Here is a 21,409-nt window from a genome sequence, read left to right as displayed (position 1 = left end):
AAAATGTATTTAATATTTATATTTAAATGAAAGATTTAAGTTTAAGTTAAACAGAATCATATAATAATTTAAAAATAGAATATAAAAATTATATTTGTATGAGTTGAAACAAAAAATAGGCATATAAGTCAAAATGATTTTACAATAAATCAAGCTTTAGTTTATAATATGTTCAAAATATTTGTTTTTATTTTTAATACTATATATTTATTTTGTAATTTTACTTGTTTTTATTTTCTAGTTAGTATCTATTTTTAATTATTTTTTTTTAATAAATTAACATTTTGTATCTTATTTTTTGATCATTATTTAATTTTTTATACAATTATTTTTATTTGAAAATTATATGTAAACATGAAATGTTTGCTAGTTTTCTAACTTTGAATCTCTTCCATATTACGTAATTATAAAATAGATATTATTATGATTCAGAAAAAATGATACTTTTTGGAAGAGAATATGTGTTTTCCATAAGGAATTGCTTAACCCTAAAAAATTTCCAATCAAAACACAAATACTTTTTATTTTTATTTTAGTTAAAAAATTATATATTTTTCTATTGGAAATAAAAGCCAATCAAGAGCCACAATCAAATAGGGATAGCGTGGCAAGCATCGAACGGTTTATCCAAAAAGCTGCGTTAGTTTTAAGCACTTTTTCTTCCCTTTTCTCACTCCTCTTCTCTCACATAAAACCCTACTTTCCCTTTCTCTACATTCCAGTCCACTCAAAATCATGTCTACTTCCGAGGCCGATCATCGCGAAGAGGAAGATGTTCCCACCGGCGAAGACGAGGATACCGGAGCTCAAATCGCTCCCATCATTAAGCTTGAAGAGGTTGCTGTTTCCACCGGCGAAGAGGACGAAGATCCTATTCTCGATCTGTATGCATTCTTCTCTTTAATCATATTATTATTATGAAATGTTTTAAATTGCGGTTGTGATTGTCGAAGTTGCCGATTATTGCGACAAAATGTCGATTTTATTGGATAACCTTGATTATTGTTTTATTGATTATGTTATTAGTTTTAATATGATTTTGTTGGCTGAAATCTAGGGTTTTTGTTTGTTTGCAGGAAAGCCAAGCTTTACCGTTTCGATAAGGACGGGAATCAATGGAAGGAGCGAGGTGCAGGAACGGTGAAGTTTTTGAAGCATAAGGTTACTGGAAAAGTTAGGCTTCTTTTGAGGCAATCCAAAACCCTCAAGATCTGTGCCAATCATCTTAGTAAGCGAAGGGTCGTCTTGGTTTGTTTTCATGTTTTGATTTTTTGGTTTGTGATTTTTGAATTGCGGGTTTTTTTATTTGTGGTTGTAGTTCTACCTTCAATGACTGTGCAAGAGCATTCTGGGAACGAGAAGTCTTGTGTTTGGCATGCTGGGGACTTTTCTGATGGTGAATTGAAGGATGAGCTTTTCTGCATTCGGTTTGCTTCAATTGAAAGTAAGCACAATTTAGGTTAAAGTAATTTAGTACTGCTAATTTGTGGTTTTTACAATTTAAGCGAACTTGTTGATTCAGTGTTATGTTGATTTATGTGATGCCGGTCAGCCCGTTAGTTGATGCAGTGTCAATTTAAAGTGTTGGACTTATTTAAGTATTTCAAACTTGAGCATATTAAAGTGTTTGGCATTTTCAATTACTAGGTTGCCTATGTATTATTGTTCTTTGTCTTAACTGGTTTAATCAGCTAATGAAACCATTTGTTCTGCACCCGCTTGCTGCTTAAAACATAATCAGATGTATGTAAGCATCTTTTACATGGAAGTCTTTTGGTAGGAAATTATATGTCTGCTGCTATATCTGTTTCCATGCTGTGTCTTTTTTTGAAGAATTTTTTTATCCGATCAGAGTACATTGAACAATCGAAGTCTTTTCATAGTATGTCGAAGTAAAAGTGTCTTACTAAGATCTTAGACTTGTATGCTGATTTCTATAAAAGTTTCTTTACTTTTGGAATAGCTTTGGTATGCATCACTTATCTTCTCATTGTATTGACATCATTTAGACATTTGCAATCCTTTTTTGGCCATTCTTCATAACTGGTTGGTCTTGGTGGTCTTGCATTGGGATTAAGCAAAGATACTTACATGCATTGATGGTTTTAGTTTGAAGAAAACAGAACGAAATTGAAAACACAACAAAGAAAGCTTGTAACTGCAATTTCTATATCTCAATCATCAATTGATTACAAGAGTGAGCTGGGTATTTATACTAACTAGCTGCTGTCAGCTTAGCTGCCAGCTTAGCCAACTGACTAACAACTAAACAAGTTAGCTAACTCTAAAGCTAACTAAGCGGGAGCATCATGCAGTGGGCTCAGTTGAAAAAAAGTATTCATTGTTCACTTGTCTGTAATGAATTATCCACTGCTATTCCCTACCCTAAGACTTGGATTAAGTGTAACTGTGTAAGTTGAGGATGACTGAGGATTGATTTTGATTAGATACTTAGATATGTTTCTTTTGCAGTGAACAAAAATGATAATGCTGTTGTTGTTTTGCCCACTATATATTATTGTTGCTTTGTCTGTTTTTGATTGCATAGTGTCCCAGGTTAGTACAATATTTACTGAGTTACACATCTTCCTTTCGCAATTACAAAATTTGATATTATTATTGTTATGCTTTGATTGCTTTCCCATTTTGCATTCCAGATGAGTATAATTTTAGCACTTACATTACTGTTGCTATGTCTCTTAGATGCCAAAAAGTTCATTGAAACATTCCAAGAAGTTGCTGAATCCCAGAAACAGGCGGAAAACAAGGATGCATCTGCTGCTGCTGGTCTCCTTGAGAATTTGAGCGTTGAAGGGAAGAAAGATGAAGAGAAATCTGACAACAAAACTGCAGAAGAATCTTCACCAGTAAAGGAAAGCAAGACAGATACAGAGAAGAAAGCCGATGAGCCTGCTTCCTCTGCTTGAGTATAGAAGGTTGACCCTTTTGCTCCCATGTATTGGGATATTCTCTCTTGTAGTCTTCAGATTGTGTCATGGTCTTTTGAGCGGTATTGTGTCGTCGTTTGAGTCTTTGTCATCAAACGAAGAAGTTTGAGTCGGGTTTGAATTTATTGAGGGTTGTCTATTTCGGAGTATTGAGTTTACTAGTGTTATATTTTCATTTTACACAGTATTTGTTGCAAGTAAAATGAGTCTGGTTGATGTTTGGAATATTCAGTCATAAGTAAAGGTTTCAAATACAATTTGAGTTTCACATTCATAAATTTTCAAATAACGTGGGATTATAACCTGCTTCTCCTGTTAGATCTTGAATAGGTGCAGAGGATCCAAATCCAACTGGTTCAATATGACAAGTACAAAAAAAAGCAAAATCTGTAATTAATTTTGGTTTCACCGCTGGCAACAATGGTCAAGAAGAACCCGGGTATATCTAAACTTAAAATTGTTTAAAAAACCCGTTGTATTACTTGTTCCGCTTAAAATCAAATGCGCAAGCTCTAAAATAAATTGAAGTTTTATACTGAGATTTAGCCATTTCTTGGAGCTATATCAGTTTTGTGTATTTTGTGACTTGCATTTCTCAAATTCTACGTAGTTTTCTCTACTTTTGTTGTGGTTTTTGAGTCTGTTTATGTCTAACATGACAATTAAGTTGTACCTAAGGTATATGGTTGTTATCAGAATATTATTGTTTATTGGTTTACTATGTTGCCTCAGTGGATTACATACTCTATGCTTGTTGCTTTAGCATTGTATGATATTGCCTTAGTTCTCTTGCCTATTGTTCCATTAAGGTTTTTGGTGTAGCTTACTAATTCAAGAGATCAAGAGGTTCCTATATGGTTATGAGGTTCCAATATGGTTATGAGGCTAGGCTGGTGAACAATGATAGTTTGTATGGTCTGTTTGTGAGTTGAATTTTGGAGATGAAATAAGATAAAGAAAAGGGTTGAGAACCATGAAATATGTTTTGATATGATTCTAAAGCATTTATTTTCCTTTTATTCCCATCTAAAATTTAACTTGCAAACCGACATTAAAAATCTGTTTGCCGGTTGGATTTTAGAGAAAGGAAAGGAGTAGAAACTAGAAAGACTTCAAGGTGATGAAATACTATTTTAGTTTATTGGGGTTGCATTGCAATGCAAGAAATTGATGTAAGAAAAACATCTTCCCACTAAAAGCGTATATAACAAAAGTTTAATTATTTTAGTGTATAAGCATTAAATGCAAACAATATTTGAATAAAATAGGATCATTTTTAAAAATGAATAGTAACATGGAGGGGTCTTTATTGTTTTGTAAATTATATACAATTTGGTTTAAACTATTCTTCCTACACATCATGTATCCAATATAGTGTAGACATTAGAGCAAAGCCACGTGAAGCGGCACCGTAGAGACAGATAAAATGTACATAGAAAAATATGCTTCATTGTGTTATATAACAACCAACAAGTATGAGGGGAAGTGGTGTTTAAACTAAGCAAAGAAAAAACTTGACATAAGTAATTGTCATCATTCTCTTTGCACCTTCACGCCAAGTTTTCAAGCTTTATGCCATAACACTACTACTCTCCTATGCTAATATCATCTCAATAGAGGTAAGTTAATTTTCTCCTTTTCATCATCTTATTCTTCTTTTCTTGGTTGATTTATTTGCATGTTTAAAATCTAAATTTTGATCAAGAGTCAACGGTTGTATAGCAACTAATTTAATAGGATGCATGTTGAAACTGAACCAAATAAAGCATTTAGTGAAAGTGGTACATTAGTTTATACTATGAGAAAAGAGGTTTCTTGTGAGAACTTATATTTGGCTCAAATTTTATGGTTTTTAAATGAGCGGAATAACGTATAGTAGATTATAATTTAAGCCTTGTGCAATCAAATCAATGTTTCAATCAACTAACTTAGTAGCATTTACAACACAATTCAAAAGACTAAACTGATTATATTAAGTATTACATTCCATGGTTAATATTCATGACGACTTTCACTTTCACTCAATATGTAGCTATTTTCATGACACAATTTTAAATAAAAAATATCAATTTTTAGGACTTAAACATATGAGAATAACTCATTCCAAAAAATTAAAAAAACCTCATAACTTCAGGATAACAAAGTTTTTGCTATACTACCTTAAAAGGTTGGAATACCTGTAGCTTACTAGAAACTAGAAAACACCCAGCTAATTAATACTTGTATGACATCCGTAAAAAAAAATCAAGATTGATCCCATCACAATTTTTCTTCAATAAATGAATGATCCAAACACAATATATACCACATCAAAATATGGGTAATCTAAGACCAATGTACTCTCATCAATGTTTACTCCTTTAACAATACAATCCACACCTACCTTTCCTTTTCGAACTAACAGTAATCAGAGTGAATTATTAAGCTCCTCTTCCTATTTAATAAGACTTCTAAGTGTTTAATATGTTATATATAAACCAAACCGTGAACATATTATCCATAACAATATTATATTTTGTGATTTAAGAACATATGGGAGAAATGGGAACAATTACTATAAACTATTTGATTTTATTTGAATGGTCAAAATTAAAATAAACATACATATTAGTTCTTACCATCCATGATTAGTCATAAAATTCAAATTTATTGTTCTAACTGTGTTTAGGTGAGAACTGTTCTCACAATAGTCACTCAAGAATATGATGCTTATTCTCTTTAATTGTGTCATTTGTTCTTATTTATTTCTAGATTAACTATTTTATGTATTATTTCTCTCTATTTTACTCCCACCTTTCCTATTTATTCTCCTTATTAGTTACAAATTAATTTTCCTTGATAATCTTTTAAAATTTAATTTAACAATTATTTATTTTAAAATTTGTTTAGAGTGAAATAAAGCTTAAAGGTTAATGAATTTATTAAAAAAAGCAATAGAAAAATGTTGCTTGCTAGCATGTGTTTAAACTACAATTATGCCCTTACTATTTTTCTTTGTTTGCTGTAAATATACGATTATTTAAAGTACCAATTTTTTAATGTGAAAAAAACAAACTCAACTTCTTTAAAGAAACTTTAAAGCCTTTATATTATATATGTATGGCTGTTTGTTAAAACCGTATCAGTTATATTAAACCGGTCAGGATATTGGTATAGTGGTACAATGGTTCAACTGGTAGTTCAGTAATTAAACCGCATGCCGGTTAAACCGGACATACCTACTTATATTTATATATATACAAACCTATAACAACAAAAAATTCAAATAGGTAGATACTCAAATTTATAATCCATATTCATAATCTACTCAAAATTCACATAAACAAACAACTTTAAGTCTTTAACAAATTCAAAGTCTAAATTACAAAACATGTATCAATCCAAGAGTATCACTTAACAACCACAAAATATAAATAAATGACACAAGTTCACAACTCACTCTACAAAACAACTAAATTTGGAGTTTTAACATTTAATACCAAGGAGTCAAAGTTGTCTCATATCGATATTATATTTTTTTCACCAAATCCTATCTTCAGACAGTACTCCAAGATTACACAAATGTCAATGAGATTACACATAGATGTTAGGAACCAAAATGTGTAATATAAGTATGTCTTGGAAGCATGTGCCTTGAAGTGTTGAAGAATGATTGAAAAGATGGGTCACCCTGTAATGGATTTTTAAGTTTTTTTTCAAAAAAAAAAGTGTATAAACCGGCCGGTTCACCAGTTTTGACCAGTTTTTGACTGATATTGACCAGTTTTGGTACTTGGTCAGTTCAACATCTGTACCATACCGGTTAGGGGTCCGGTTCACTAGTTTTTTAGTTGAACTGACCGGTACGGTACAATTTTTACATGATTAATATGTATGCTTTTGTATTTATAAATCATATTTTTCACTTTAAAATGGGTTGAATAAGAATGACACATTTTAACTTATATAAAATATGTAAATTTATATTGAAAATTTGTATTTTATAAAATTATAGAAATCATTTCCCTCTACTTACAAATGAACTCTCTTCTTGGAGATAATAGTCTTTTCAAAAGTAAAAATATAATTTTATGACATTTTTACTTTGTGACATTTTTATCTTAAAAACTATATTGTATATACATACATTCTAATGAATCTCACTATGGGAGATAAGTAATTACACTAATAATTACCCGGAGGATGATGTAATATTTTAAACATAAGGATAATGAGTATAATTAAATCCACATAATCTACTCATAAAATAAATACACATTTACTAATTTTTGGTAAAAATTAAATTTATATCATAAGTCACCGCAACTCTTGTCTTTACATCATTTATTCAACATTGGTATTATATATATATATAAGGCACCGCTATAATAAATGCATCCTCTCTAGTCACACTAATCGGGGACCATAACTTGAATTGCCCCTTATAGAAGTTAGATCTACACCAACTTTTTGCCATATCCTCACAAGGATGTCTTTTGCATGGCAGACCAAATTATTTTTTTCCTACATCAACATTGAATAAGGTTAATAAGTGGTTTAAGAATACAATTTAATATTTATGTATTATGTATATAACCTTTTTTAATATGAGTTGGACATTATCTATCATTCATGTATTCATTTTTTTTAAAGTTATTAATGATTAATACAAAATGATATATAATGTATTGATACCATCAATCATAGCACAAAATCTCACAAACTTTTTTTAAAAAAATAACTTTTTGAAATAACATAATAAATTGATTCTTTTCCTAAGTGTCCTTTTATAAAAAAAAGGAAAAGTTGAAAAAGAAGAGGAGCTACTTTCATGGCATGAAGGAATTAAGAATTGTATAGAAACTTAGCATGAAAGAATAGGAAAGTATAAATATTTGAAAAACACCATGAATGTGACCAAAAGAAGAAAGCATGTACATAGCTTTCTCTTCACATGGACTGCGAAACTTCCATTAAGAGGTACCATATTGCATGTGAATTGTGATGTATATTTTCTCAAATTAATATACCGCACTATATAGAGAATAGAACCCTAAAATTAAATTATGAAACTATAACAAAACTGATTTTTATTCTAATTTGTTTATATGTTGGATATCTAGCAATATGAAGATAAAATTTTAGCTAGATAACAAATTTTCATACAAAATTGAATTAAACATAACAACATGCATGATAATGTGAATTAAATCACCAGTCCCCATTTTATATTGTTTGTTAGATGAAATGTGATTCGTTCCTGAATTCATCAACCGTTTAACAAAGTTTGGATCATCTCTGTTGTTTACCTAGTAATAACACTATAATTATTGTAATACTAATATTCGAGAATAGAAGTAACAAAATAAACTTCTGATTTTTCTTCATTGATGAACTGTAGATAGTTTGTATCGGCTATTCATACAAGTTACTAAATCTCACAAGTTAATAACATTTTAGAATTTAAATGATATTAAGGCTTAATTAAGTTTTATGTATGTGCAAGTAAAGATCATTTTGCCTTATATCCTTTTAAGTTTTTTTTATGATATCTCGTTAACAATGTCATCTCTCTATAAATGTGCTTACATGCTCCATTATGATTTTGTTATTCATTTTTTCAAATCATATATACTTTAAAAGTTTCCTTCAAATATTTTTTATAAATTATTTAAAGATTATAAATCACTAAAATAATTTCATAAAAATGTTCAAGTGATACAACAAGTAAGAACATTTATGAAGATTTGTAAGTTATTAACGTGAAAATTTGTAAGTTATGTCACTAGATAACGATTGCAATTAAGCAAAAGACCTCTAATTACTATTTTAATTTGAAATTGCGATCAATCAAACCATAAAAAGTTATCAGAACTTAAGACAAAATGATCTATATTTACAAAACTTAATTTAATCTAATATTAAATATAAATAACAAACATAACCATTCTCCTTTGTCCCAAATGTCCTGATAATAATTTTAAGCTTAATTAATCCAGCAGAGTATCATAATAATGTGATAATTCCACTCTGTAATTTTCTTCTTCTTAATTATTCCCATACAGAGACTTGCATACTGCTTTATTCTCTACTAGCCGACCTTCTGCCAAAGAAATCTTAGACCTTCATTTCATGATCCATATAAGCCACAACAAACAATACAACCTTAGTTTACTTTATAGAAAACATGGGTTTATGGCAATGATTGTGTAGAACATGTTCAGACATATGCATGCATATGTATGACTCTGGTTTTATTCCATGTGTCACCTTCCGATAATCATGCATGTCATAATTAGATCCATTGTGGATTTTTGGCATTTCTTTATATGCTTGTCTAGGTGTTTTTGCCTATTAATTTTAGACATGAAGCATGGTCCTTGAGAATAGGATAGTGAAGACTAAGTTCAAGATCATGCATGAGTTAGAAATGACTATAGACTCTAGTCTAGGATAATAAAAATACTCGACTTGTATGTATTCATAAAAATACTTGTAACATGTAACCAAAATAACTTATCTGTAATAATAAATATCATGATATCTGATACGTAGGTATATATTATTTATAAATTTATTTTTAATGAAATATCATATATATTTTATATTTTTATTATTATATTTGAGATTATATATTGTTAACTTTATTATTATTTTATAATAAAGTTCAGCAATTGTACTATAATTGTAAAATTATCATATATATATATCATATTATTAAAATAATTATTATTTTTATATAGTAATAATTATAAATTATATAAATATATAATTAAAGTTATTAATCTGTTGGATATCCGCTAATATATATTATCCACACGAGTATCTATAAATAGTTTGAATTTGAACATAGATAAGCATTATCTGTGTTTGCTCAGTCCTCTTGGCATCTCTAATTTACTCATTATCAAAACAGGAGAAACGGGGAAAAACATGACCTTTATGTATCTTTTCTTAATTTTTATTTTTATATTTACATAATCTAAAAAATTCATCAAAAGATCACATGACAACTAAAGTTCTTCTACTTTGTTTTCAAAACAATATTTTTGAAACCTTATTGATGTTCTTTACATTAAAATTAAATAAAAAGGTATAGCCTATAGTGTGGCCTTCTTTTTTGAAAACATGACATGATCCTCTTCAACAATGACTCAATCCCAACTCCACCCAAGTTTTATTCTACTCCGTGTTGCATCCATTAAGTGAAATTCGGGGTCCATGGTTTGTCATGTGCGATAATTCAATTCATTTTAATTTACTAGTTGTAGATTTATTAAGTATTCAACTTTGTGTGTTTATCACTTCCTATTTGCATTTATCGAAATCCAACCAATATGGAACACTACTTTGTTGCTACACAACACACAATGCTTAGTTAAGCAGAGTGGGTATAATAACAAAACCATTTTATATGATTGTTAATTCGATAATGATAATTATAACTTTTATTTGCTTGGTTAGGTTTTAAGTTAGTTATTTTAAGTTGCAAATCAGTTAACAGTAGCTGAATTTAGCTATAGATAGTTCTCAATGTTAGTTACTTTGACAAGTCATATATTTATAACTAGTCATAAGATTTGGAACAACAATGTCATTTGTATTCCTGTGTTGAAAATCAAACTTGTACAATATTCTTTTTAGAATAGGAAATGAGTTTTTACACAATTTTTCTTCTTCTTTATCTAAGGTAGGTGTAAAAACTTGAGGGTAAGAACATTTTTCAAAAAGATATTTTCTAATCCTCTAGTTGTAATTTGTTGCCTCTTCAATAAAAAGGTTCTAATCCTCTAGTTGTATTACTTGGCATCAATTACAAAGGATTATAAATGAGTTAAACAATAGTTGAATATCGTTAGCTGAAGTTAATTCTTAAAGTTAAATTAATTAATTGAATGCTTGTATATTAGCCTTCTCTCCAATAATAAAATCCAGGATGATTATTCCTCCAATTTTTAGTGGGAATATATAATGGGTTTAGGTAATGCTTGCATAAATGATTATCACCTTTTTATTCTTGCTAAACTAATATGGCAAAGTAGGACATAAGATAAACATGTGGTAGTGCCCTATTTTTGGAGTATATATATTATTCCAAAAGATACGTCACTTTATCTGTTATTTGTTGTGATTGATTGAAAAATATTTAAATTAAAAGTTTAATAATTAATTATTTTTTTAACTAATCATAACAAATGATATATAAAGTAATATATTTTTTGAGAAAACATATATGTTTCCCTCTTTTTTTTCTTCCTAGTCAAGTCTAGGAAAAAGTTGGACTGAAGCTCAACATTATCCTAATCAATCATATTTGTTTGCTAAGTTCTAATATTGTATCAATCCTCTATATTGTGTTAAACTTGTTTAAAGGATAATAATATATCACTCCTAAAAAATAAGGTGACTTCATAAGGTGACAAAAGTGAATGGCACCAAACACAAAGGTCATGTAGTTGAGCTTAACAAGACCACATGTTATTCAACTAGATAACTAAGGCTCCTCCTCCTCTTGCTATAAAAATAACATATAAGGTGACTAGTGAGTAAGAAAATGGGCTAAAAATGGTCCTATATTCATTTGGGTTATTATATTACTAGTGGTTAATATGTAACCCATATTTTCTCAGTTCCCATTTTATATACTTATTTTATCGCTTTTAAAAAAATAAAAATAGAATGATAGCTGAAATAGTTAAACAATCCAACCGTCCATCTTGACTTTAGGAATTAGAACAAAGTGACCCAAACTAAATCTAGTGTTAAAAATCTTATCTCATGTAAAATAAAATATATCATATTAATTAAAAAATTAAATATATTTATTATCATTACTTTATTATGATTTGTTCAAGAAAAGATATGATTTTTACTATTTTTGTTGGTACTATAAAATGTATCTCAAGAATATGTGACTATCCTCCAACGAGTGTTACTCTCGAGAATCAAACATTTACCTTTTGATTGTTTTGAACCTTAAACCACTAGATCAACTAGATCAGCAACTTGTTTGTGAAATGATTTCTATTCAAATGACCCACTTGTTGCCGTCTTATGAGCATTGTCATGTCAAATGTTGACAACTATGAAACAGCAGTGAAACCAATTTCTTTGTTTTGTGGTCCAACATCTCTGTCTCAAACTCATTATTCCTTTGTTTCTTCACTACTTTCTACCTTAATTTAATACTAAAGTTGTAAACATCAACTGAACTAACACCTCAAAATTCTCTCGTTAAGTTAAATAAGTTGCATAGTCAAATTACCCAAATCTATAGAATAGGTACTTTTTTTTCAGTTCCAACAATCTTTTGTTCGTTTCTCATATCAAAATATTGGCAATTTGGCAACTCAATATTCCCTCTCACTTTCACCCTTATTTCAATACACTGTATACATCTTAATTTTCCTCATTACTTTTTGTTTAATTTTTATACCAATTTTCAACAGTGATGAAGAAAAGATCACCACACCACAACCAGGTACTGTTTGTTCTTTCACTATGGATAGTTGTTAGTGTTTTTGGTGTTATGGGGTTTGTTGATTTTTCGGAAAATGAGGCAAATTGCAGAAAACATGGGCTGAATTATGTTGTTTGGGTTGGTCCTCGTGCATGCAGCTTTTCTGGGCAAGAGTGGTTCTGCGTAAATGGCTTAACATGGGAAGCAATGAGTCTGATTACAGTGCTGACCCTGTTGATGATGATGATGATGGCGATGATTTTGATTATGATCCTGGAAGTGGTTCTGACAATGAAGGTGATTTTATATAACATTGCTTCTATTGTTATTCATATTCATTGAGGTGTTTTTCAATTTGAAGATTGGGGGTATGGATTTTGGTCATTTGATTAGAATTTGGAAATTTAAGCAATTGTGTGCATAGTCATAGAACTCACTCTCCCCCATAGAGCAGATAGGTATCCTTACAATTAAAAAAATTATGTTTCGCCTCATATTACAGTACTGAACTCTCCACTTCTCCAGCATTGGAGATGAGCAAAACTCCTATAGAGTAACCAGTTCTCACATACTGATTCGTGGTATGTTGACATCTCGGTTTGCTCCGTTACATGACTTGGTTGGCACAGAATGGAAAATTGGTGATAGATCGTGAAGTAGTTGATGACGGCTACTTAAGCTAGCAACAAAAAACCCTAAAACCCAACTTTATGAACTTGTTTCAAATTGGCTCATTTATTAAATTTTACCCTAAAAATCAATTTTATGGGCTTATTTCAAATTGACTCAGTTATTATTATTTTTCTTAATCAACATAATTATTAAATCATATTATATCATAAATGATCCAAGTTACATGAAATTATATCAAAAGAAAACTTAAGTTAATATATTATTAACTATTTATAGTTAATAGTTAATAGAAGTAATATAAGCATAAAAACATATCAGATGTGCAACTAGGTATGCCCTGGAGTACCAGGTATTTAATAGGGTAATGTGCCGCATATTACTTACCTATATTATGTTTCTATGATTGTGTGTATGTTACTTGTCAAGATATCTGAATTGTTCAGGATTTAGATAATCTCTGAGCATTATAAGGGCTCTTTTATCTATGTTTAAAAAATAGTTATTTTTAGAATATTCTGAAGAAGTGTTTATTGCGCAGATTTTATGTAAATCAGAAGCTATTTTTGTTGACCTAAAAAGTACTTTAGTAGAATAGTTTATGCAAATCAGGAGTTTCTATATGTAACTTCTACATTTTAGTAAATTCTCAACCAAGCAAACAAACATGTTAGTGTCAGAAGGATTTTCATTATTAAGAAAAGTGTTTTCTTGTGAAAAAACTATGACAGACTGGCTTTAAGTCGTGTTTGAAAACCGGTTCTGTATTTTTGGCTGCATTAATCTCACTTTGCTTTTGGTATATTGTGCAGAGTGGGGAGGACAGTCGCGGTTTATGAACAATAGGGGCAATGAAGCTCCACTCGAACCAAATGGTGATTTTTTCCATTTATGAGATTCTACTTTATCAACCGTTAACTACTAAGTTTTATTAATTTTCTCTAACATACTTTCAAGGATGGCCTAAGGGTTTTCAGTGGGTGTATATGAATGATACACATCTGTAGTTCTGAAGATAGGAATTAGCTGTGGCATACTTGTCGGTTTCGATAGTTCCTCCTGTTGAAATTGGCCTGATTTTCCACATTTAAATACAAATATTGAATTACATCTCTGCATTTTGTTGGTATTTTACATTGTGAGAACATAATATAATAGTAAACAGGTACTGGGATAATGTTAGGACTTAGGATAGGATGCCTCTAAATTATGCAATTCAATTGTTTACTGTCATGTTAATTTAAATTTATAAATCTCATAACAGTTTTCTTGCCATGGAGACTTTTTCCCCCTCCTTGAAATCAGCTTATCACATAAAAACCGTCTTATACTTTAGAAATAAATAGCTCCATTAACATCATGCTCTAACCACTTATTAGTTTCCAATTTTTAACCTTTTCTGCAAACTGTGAAGGTTTAGTATATTACCTTATTTCCTGTGTAATAGCCTAAATTTCATTGAACTACAGAATATACTCCGAGGTTAAGGAGGCAGAAGTCATCAACTTACAGATCTCAGTATATAAACTCGAAGGAACTGAAGTGAGTTAGTACTCTATGTTTATTTAGCAAGCAAGAGCAGGCAGTAGTTGCAATGATTTGAATGTGTGAAAAGCACAGTTTATTTTGCATGATTGGTCAAACCTCTCATATCTGAGTTCTGGTCTATATTTGTCTCATAGGATATGTGTCGGAACGTGGAATGTTGGAGGAAGACTTCCACCTGATGACCAAGATATTGATGATTGGCTACGAGTTAATGAACCAGCTGACATCTATGTCCTTGGGTAAGTTCTTCACTGATTTTAATTGAGAGTACTCCTTGAAGTTCATAAATATGTGCTGATATTTGTCAAATCAAATACTCTTACTTATTCTTCATGTTAAGTCAGCCTTGTATATCTATTGATTGATGAAGTTTTGTTGCGTGTCATAAGTTTACTTTTTCTCCACTTCTGATACTTTATAACGCCTGAGTGCATTTGATGCCATTTTGTAATATGTTCTAAAATATTTTTTAACTATAATTATTTCTGTTTCATGCATATGAAGATTTATCCCTTTGTTAGGCTAAAACAGTGCCTTTACACTTGCAGTCTTCAAGAGATTGTACCCTTAAACCCTGGTAATATTTTTGGTGCTGAAGATACTCGTCCTGTTCCAAAATGGGAAAATATTATCAGGGAAACACTGAATAGAGTTCGACCTTCAGCACCAAAGATAAAATCCTTTAGTGATCCCCCATCTCCATCGAAATTTAAGCCATCAGATGATGTCTCTGATATAGAAGAAGAAATATTACTTGAAAGTGATAGTGACATTGGTGAGGAAGTCCATCCTTTGGATGAAGAACACAACGTTTACGATGGGGGTACTGATGGAACAATCACAGACGATATCATGAAGGCACATTTATCGGCCTCGGATGCTGTTGATATTCCAAATTCTGGTGTGCCAGTCGAACTTGCTTTACAGAGACAGTTTTCTTTTCCAAAGAGGTTTGACAGGCTACATTCTTTCAACATTGAACGTTCATCCGAGAAAAACATGGACACATCATTTTCCCAACAGACCACTAAACTAACAAGAATGCTTAGTGGGTCTGAAAGGATTGGTTTGAGCTGGCCGGAGCCACCACTACATCTGCTATCCCAGCGAGTATTACAGAGACCAACTTCTTTTAAATCAGTCAAATCCTTTAAATCATCAAAGTCTTTCAAAGCATACAATTCTTTCAAGTCTATTATGAATGACATGCCAGGGATGGGTTTGCTTCCTGAAATTGACCTTGAAGCTTTAATGAAACGGAAAAGAAGATCATCATATGTAAGGATTATGAGCAAGCAGATGGTTGGGATTTTCATCACCATATGGGTTCGACGAAGCTTGCGTAAACATATTCAGAATTTAAAGGTGTCAACTGTTGGAGTTGGTATTATGGGCTACATTGGTAACAAGGTCTTTTCCTTTTCTTGTAGTTTATTATGGCTTTTTGAACTAGATTGATATTACTATTGGAAATATTAGTATTGAGTAGAGTAACCATCTGATCAGTATTATTTCTGTCATCAAATTGCTTAAACTATTTTTACTTTCCAGGGTTCAATATCTGTCAGCATGTCCATATATCAGACACTTTTTTGTTTCGTATGCACCCACCTTACATCAGGCGAAAAGGAAGGAGACGAACATAAAAGGAACTCTGATGTTCATGAAATACTACGGAGAACCCATTTTCATTCAGTTTCTTATATTGGACTTCCCAAAAAAATCATTGATCATGAGTGAGTGCATGCTTTAATATTCCATAGCATATATAATTGTTAATTTACTTCCTGATTATAACTAGCTTGTGTACTAGAAGTTAGAATACAATTGAGCCTGACAGTAGTCGTAATACCAGCAAGAGAGACACTTAAATAAACCCTTGGTGTTGGAGGTTATCTTATCTCATGAACCTTACACCTATCTTTCGATATTATCATTCGTTTCATTCTCGGTTGCAGTTTTTAGCTTCCTTCTGTTTCTGTTTAGTTTCTTTAATTCTGTCTTCGAATGTTCTGTATTTTACATAATCAGAATAATTTATATGTAGGAGAATAATTTTGTTCGGTGATCTCAACTACCGTATCAACTTACCAAATGCGGAAACAAGAGCTCTCATCTCCAAAAAGCAATGGCCAAATTTGGTTGAGAAAGACCAGGTACTATAGAACTCTTACATTTAGTATGCACTGCACAACAGGGTCTAATCTGGCATTTGATATGATGAGAAGTCCTGTACCCAGAGCTTAAACCTGGCCTCGCCACATAGATATCTATCTGGACACTGTCCATCGTATATGGTGTCGGATCATATGTTACCCTTTTATATGTTGATTTACATCCATATTTAATATTATATACTATGTGGTTCAGTAAATAAACAATTAATTGGACAAATGGAGTGGTCATTTGATGAAAACAATTGATGGATGTGTCACATACTCACATCTGCTTTTAGAAACTATCCATACCATATTTCATGCTCTTACTCTTGAGGCTAGGATGCGTTGGGCTACTTACATAAAAACATTATTTATTAGATTATATACTTATGGTGGAGTTTTATGACAAGAAAAGAAAATATGTACCACATTGATTTTACTTTCTTGCTATTTTCATGTTTGATAAAATTTTACCGACACAAATGGTTGCTTCGTTTTATGATTTATTTTTCAATTTTATAGGGTCACAATTTGCAAATTATGTTCTTAGCTTTATATTTTGACATGATTTAGAATTAGCACATTTTTCTAAGAAAGTAGAACATTTGTACTGTTAAGAATTTCTTTAGTGAATTCATGCATGAAAAACTGCATATTTGTACTTAAAATTGAGTGTAGAAAACACTGCAGTGCCTTTTTTCATCATGTCATTCCTAATGATCCCTAAATGGACCAAGTTGGATAGCCATTCTTCATAGTAATGACCTGCTCGTTTAGTTCCCCGAAGTCTGAAATGTGATAAACACTGCTTCAGAATATAAACTCAAATTGTACTGTGATTATTATCTGGATAGTTAGTAATTTGACAATCTGTCATGACAGCTTATGCGAGAACTCAAGAACGGTGGTGTGTTTGGAGGATGGTCAGAAGGCACTTTAGACTTTCCACCAACATATAAATATGAGATTAATTCAGATAAGTACCATGGAGAGGATCCCAGGATTGGGAAGCGTTCACCAGCATGGTATACTTTTTTTTTACATGAGATTTTGATTCATTGTTTACTAATTTTATGCCTATATGTTATTTATCACCCCTCTAAAACACCATTGCTTTCAATTAAATCATGGTTGCTTGCCTTGTGACATGGAATGGAAAGTCATAGGTTCAAATCCTGAAAACAATCTTTTCGCTTGCGAGGGTAAGGCTGTGTACATCTACCATCCCCAGACCCCACTAGGTGGGAGCATCATACACTGGGTCGCATTTTCAGTTAAATCATTCTCAGCTTAGGAATATATAATATTAAAATCGTGTGACAGTGTGTAAGCTTGATTCTACTGTTTTTGTTATGAATACACACCTAAAAGTCAAAATGAGATGTTTTAGATTTGATATTTGGTGTAGGAAACATATTGAATAACCAAAAAGCTTTCCTGGCAAGGGATAAGACCTTAAACTTTGTAATGTGTCTGGTCAATTTCCATGAGTTTTCCCCTGATAATTTATTTGAAAATTTGAAGAGCTTTAAACAAAGTAGAAATTAACACTTCCGGCCTAAGGCATGTGAATATAGGTTTATGCTATTTGAGAGATCAACTTAAAGTAAGCCTTTATCTTATACGAACTTTGGGAGAACCACACAAAAGTTAGCGATTGTGATTGGATAGCCCAATTCCACATAAATCTCACATCAGAAACCCATGTATCTGATGTGGAACTCAAGTCACTAAAACCCCACCCTGCTTGCATCCTTGGTGCCCACCTGGACTAGTTGTGCACTACTCCTTTGACAAGTCCTATGTATTACTTGAGGCTTCTGGAAAATGCTGAATGCAGCTGAACTGAATATGTTAACTACCCACGAGTTATTTAAAATGCTCGTCTCTGTTATGCCCTTAAACATAATTTCGTTGTATAAGAACTAGTGGTATCTGTTGTAGATTTGTTATTGATGAATTTTCTCTATATTTGTAATCAATCATGGTTCAGGTGTGATCGAATTCTTTCATATGGCAAGGGAATGAGATTACTAAGCTACAGAAGAGCTGAGCTCAAACTATCAGATCACAGACCAGTGAGTGCGACATATATGGCCGAGGTTGAGGCATTCTGTCCGAGGAAGCTTCAACGAGCCCTAACATTCACGGACGCAGAGATTGAAAATGAAGAAGTCATAACAAATTTAGGTAGATGGGGGAATTAGCTGCTTAATTGGAGCAGGTAAATTGTTTCATATATCATATATTATCTTATCTTGCATGCATAAGGTTTGGACGAATTATTCTCCCCCTATTCAACCATTTAACTCGTGTTGAGAATCATAACCCTTGTAGAACGCAACTTCAGCCAGACCAGACTATAGTGAACTTTCAGGACTGAATGTCTTGATCGCAATCATTTTAGACCTGTACTGGTCAAGGTTTTCAGAGTCGCTGAAATCGTATTGCAGCCACAATTGTGACTGCATTGAACGCCCTCAATTGTTAGAAGCATCAAGGTTTTCAAAATTTCTGAAATCGCTACCAAAATTGTTATTTAAGTAATATTGGATCCTTTTGTTTTTTCTGTTTCTTCATCTATTTGCCTTGGCCATCACTTAGTTGAAAGAGTTTGGGCCCCAATATTCCAGATTTTACTCTTCTATGAGGTGGGACCATGCCAACAAAGTTCATAGTAACTAAACTAATAGGCTAGCAGTTTCTGTCACCAGTTTCTTAAAGTCTCTGACTTTTCAGTTATTTTTCTTTGTATCCCTTGGTTGTCAAATGTGAGCCTTGGCACAAGGTTTCTACCTGCACTAGATGGTTCAAATCTTGAAAACAAGCTCTCTGGTCTCTGCTTGTATGGTAATGTTGTGCACATTTACCCTCTTCAGACCTCACTCGGTGGGAGTGGGTGCCTTGGATGCCCTTTTTCTTTTGTTTTGTCAAAATTGCTTTAATATTGTTTAGAGTTCATTTTTCAGTTAGAACTTATACAAACAATACCTGGTGCAAGGTTGTCTGCTAGGTTACAACAATTTATTTATATTTAAATCATGCATATGCTATAAATACTATAATTTTCTTTCCAGTTAAAATATATTTCTGCAACTGGACTGTGTAATTTTCTGGTTACCATAACAAAATTATTAGTTAGTACAGGTTTATGGTCAATGTGACAATGTTAGATAATAGATAAGGAACAAGCCTAAACAATTATGTTACACTGGTCCAATACTTACTCCAGATTTTGATTAGTTTCCACAATTATGTTACACTGGTCCAATGTTTTGAAATCTGAATTGGATATAAGGTTTAACCAGTGTAGCCGTCTAGTCAGACAAGATGATGGTCATATATGATTGATAAGTATGTATAAATATATAATTATATAAAATTAATAATTATGTATAATTATATTTCAGTAATGTGTTTCTCTCGTTTGATTGAAATGAAGTGGAATATTTGAGTAGCATCTCTCTATTTTTACTTTTTTTAAAGTTTAGGTGAATCGTCTCGTTCGTTTCTCAGGATTAACCTGGTTTAATGGGTCAGACCAGAATTTTCATAATCCAAAACAATCCAAACCACATTGGTTAAGAATGTGAAGCAGAATCATTTGCAAGCCCGATTAGTGGTCGGACCGTCCGGTCTGGTCCTCATATCATTGGCCATGACTTGTTCACTCAGCAGTTACCATCAGCTTCCCTAAACTGTTACTTGTCTAGGGCTCATGGTTATCAAGTTGAATATATTGAACATATCTTAAATTATGATCCTGATGTATCCTATTCTACTTTCTAGTGCAGGGACACCTAAGGCATTCGGAAGGAGGTTAAAGAAAGATCACTCATGATATTTGCTGCAACTTCCAAAATTTACATTGCCACTGCTAGATATTAGATCCATTCATTCATTTGTTTTTTTTTTTTTTTTCGGACTAACCCATTTTAGTCCTTCATATTTTTTGACTTTACCAGTTTGGTCCCTCAAAACTTGGAAAACCCAAAATCGTCCCTAAAATTTTTAAATGTGAGTCAAATTAGTTATTTTCAGGGTCTAATTAGTCTCTATCAAGTGTTATAAAATATGCTAAAATGGACTAATTTAACCCACATTTAAAATATTTGGGGATCATTTTTAGTTTTTCAATTTTGGAGGGATCAAATTGGTAAAGTCGAAAAACACGAGGGACTAAAATGAGTATTTACTCTTGAGAATAAAATATCTCCTTATACCAGTGGATAACTTATCTCCTCCAGACAGTAAATGTATGACATGCGTACTGTTTTGTTTAGTTTTAGAAATATTTTTGTAGAAAATGATTAAATAAGGCATATGTCATGATTTTATTGGCCAGAGAGGAGATAACTTATCTCCTTATATCATGTGATTCATTATTCTCTTTTTTAAATTCATCACTTTTTATAGAGTAAAACTTTGTATGATTTGTCTGGTAGGGGTTGTTAGATTTTAGAGTTTGATCATCTATTGGCTGTATATTGTATATATTTGGGTGAATGTGGTGTCCATAATATAATATGTATGATATTTAAGGCTTTCTATATGCTCATAGAAATAATTTGAAGGTATCATTACATGAAGGTCCACTTGCCTAAGTTTTGACATATTGCACTTTAAATTTAAAAGGTACCAAAATAGAATCTAGGCTACTCATTATTGATAGAAAAATACATTTA

General features: G+C 31.6%; 2 protein-coding genes across 11 annotated transcripts; both read left to right on the top strand.

Moving 5' to 3' along the window:
- LOC109345066 (ran-binding protein 1 homolog b-like) lies at positions 668-3,220 on the top strand. The gene is made up of 4 exons (XM_019583844.1): positions 668-884; positions 1,077-1,228; positions 1,319-1,444; positions 2,704-3,220. Exons 1-4 carry the CDS (start codon positions 736-738, stop codon positions 2,925-2,927), a joined length of 651 nt encoding a protein of 216 aa, XP_019439389.1. The 5' UTR covers positions 668-735; the 3' UTR covers positions 2,928-3,220.
- Positions 4,535-20,636, top strand: LOC109345065 (type IV inositol polyphosphate 5-phosphatase 3-like). 10 transcript variants are annotated; one of them, XM_019583843.1, is made up of 11 exons: positions 4,535-4,567; positions 12,377-12,408; positions 12,546-12,684; positions 13,830-13,892; positions 14,487-14,559; positions 14,700-14,804; positions 15,114-15,975; positions 16,117-16,301; positions 16,613-16,721; positions 17,607-17,749; positions 18,718-19,291. In XM_019583843.1, exons 2-11 carry the CDS (start codon positions 12,379-12,381, stop codon positions 18,929-18,931), a joined length of 1,923 nt encoding a protein of 640 aa, XP_019439388.1. In that variant the 5' UTR covers positions 4,535-4,567; positions 12,377-12,378; the 3' UTR covers positions 18,932-19,291. The 10 variants fall into 10 exon arrangements, with proteins under 10 accessions (XP_019439388.1, XP_019439381.1, XP_019439380.1 ...); XM_019583836.1 differs by having other exon boundaries at positions 4,540-4,567; positions 12,498-12,684; positions 18,718-19,292; XM_019583835.1 differs by lacking the exon at positions 4,535-4,567 and adding an exon at positions 11,994-12,209 and having other exon boundaries at positions 12,498-12,684; positions 18,718-19,292.

Source organism: Lupinus angustifolius, chromosome LG04, assembly GCF_001865875.1.
Source record: "Lupinus angustifolius cultivar Tanjil chromosome LG04, LupAngTanjil_v1.0, whole genome shotgun sequence".
Lineage (NCBI taxonomy): Eukaryota > Viridiplantae > Streptophyta > Magnoliopsida > Fabales > Fabaceae > Lupinus > Lupinus angustifolius.
Note: the sequence above shows the minus strand (reverse complement) of the source record. Positions and strands in the feature narration are given on the sequence as shown.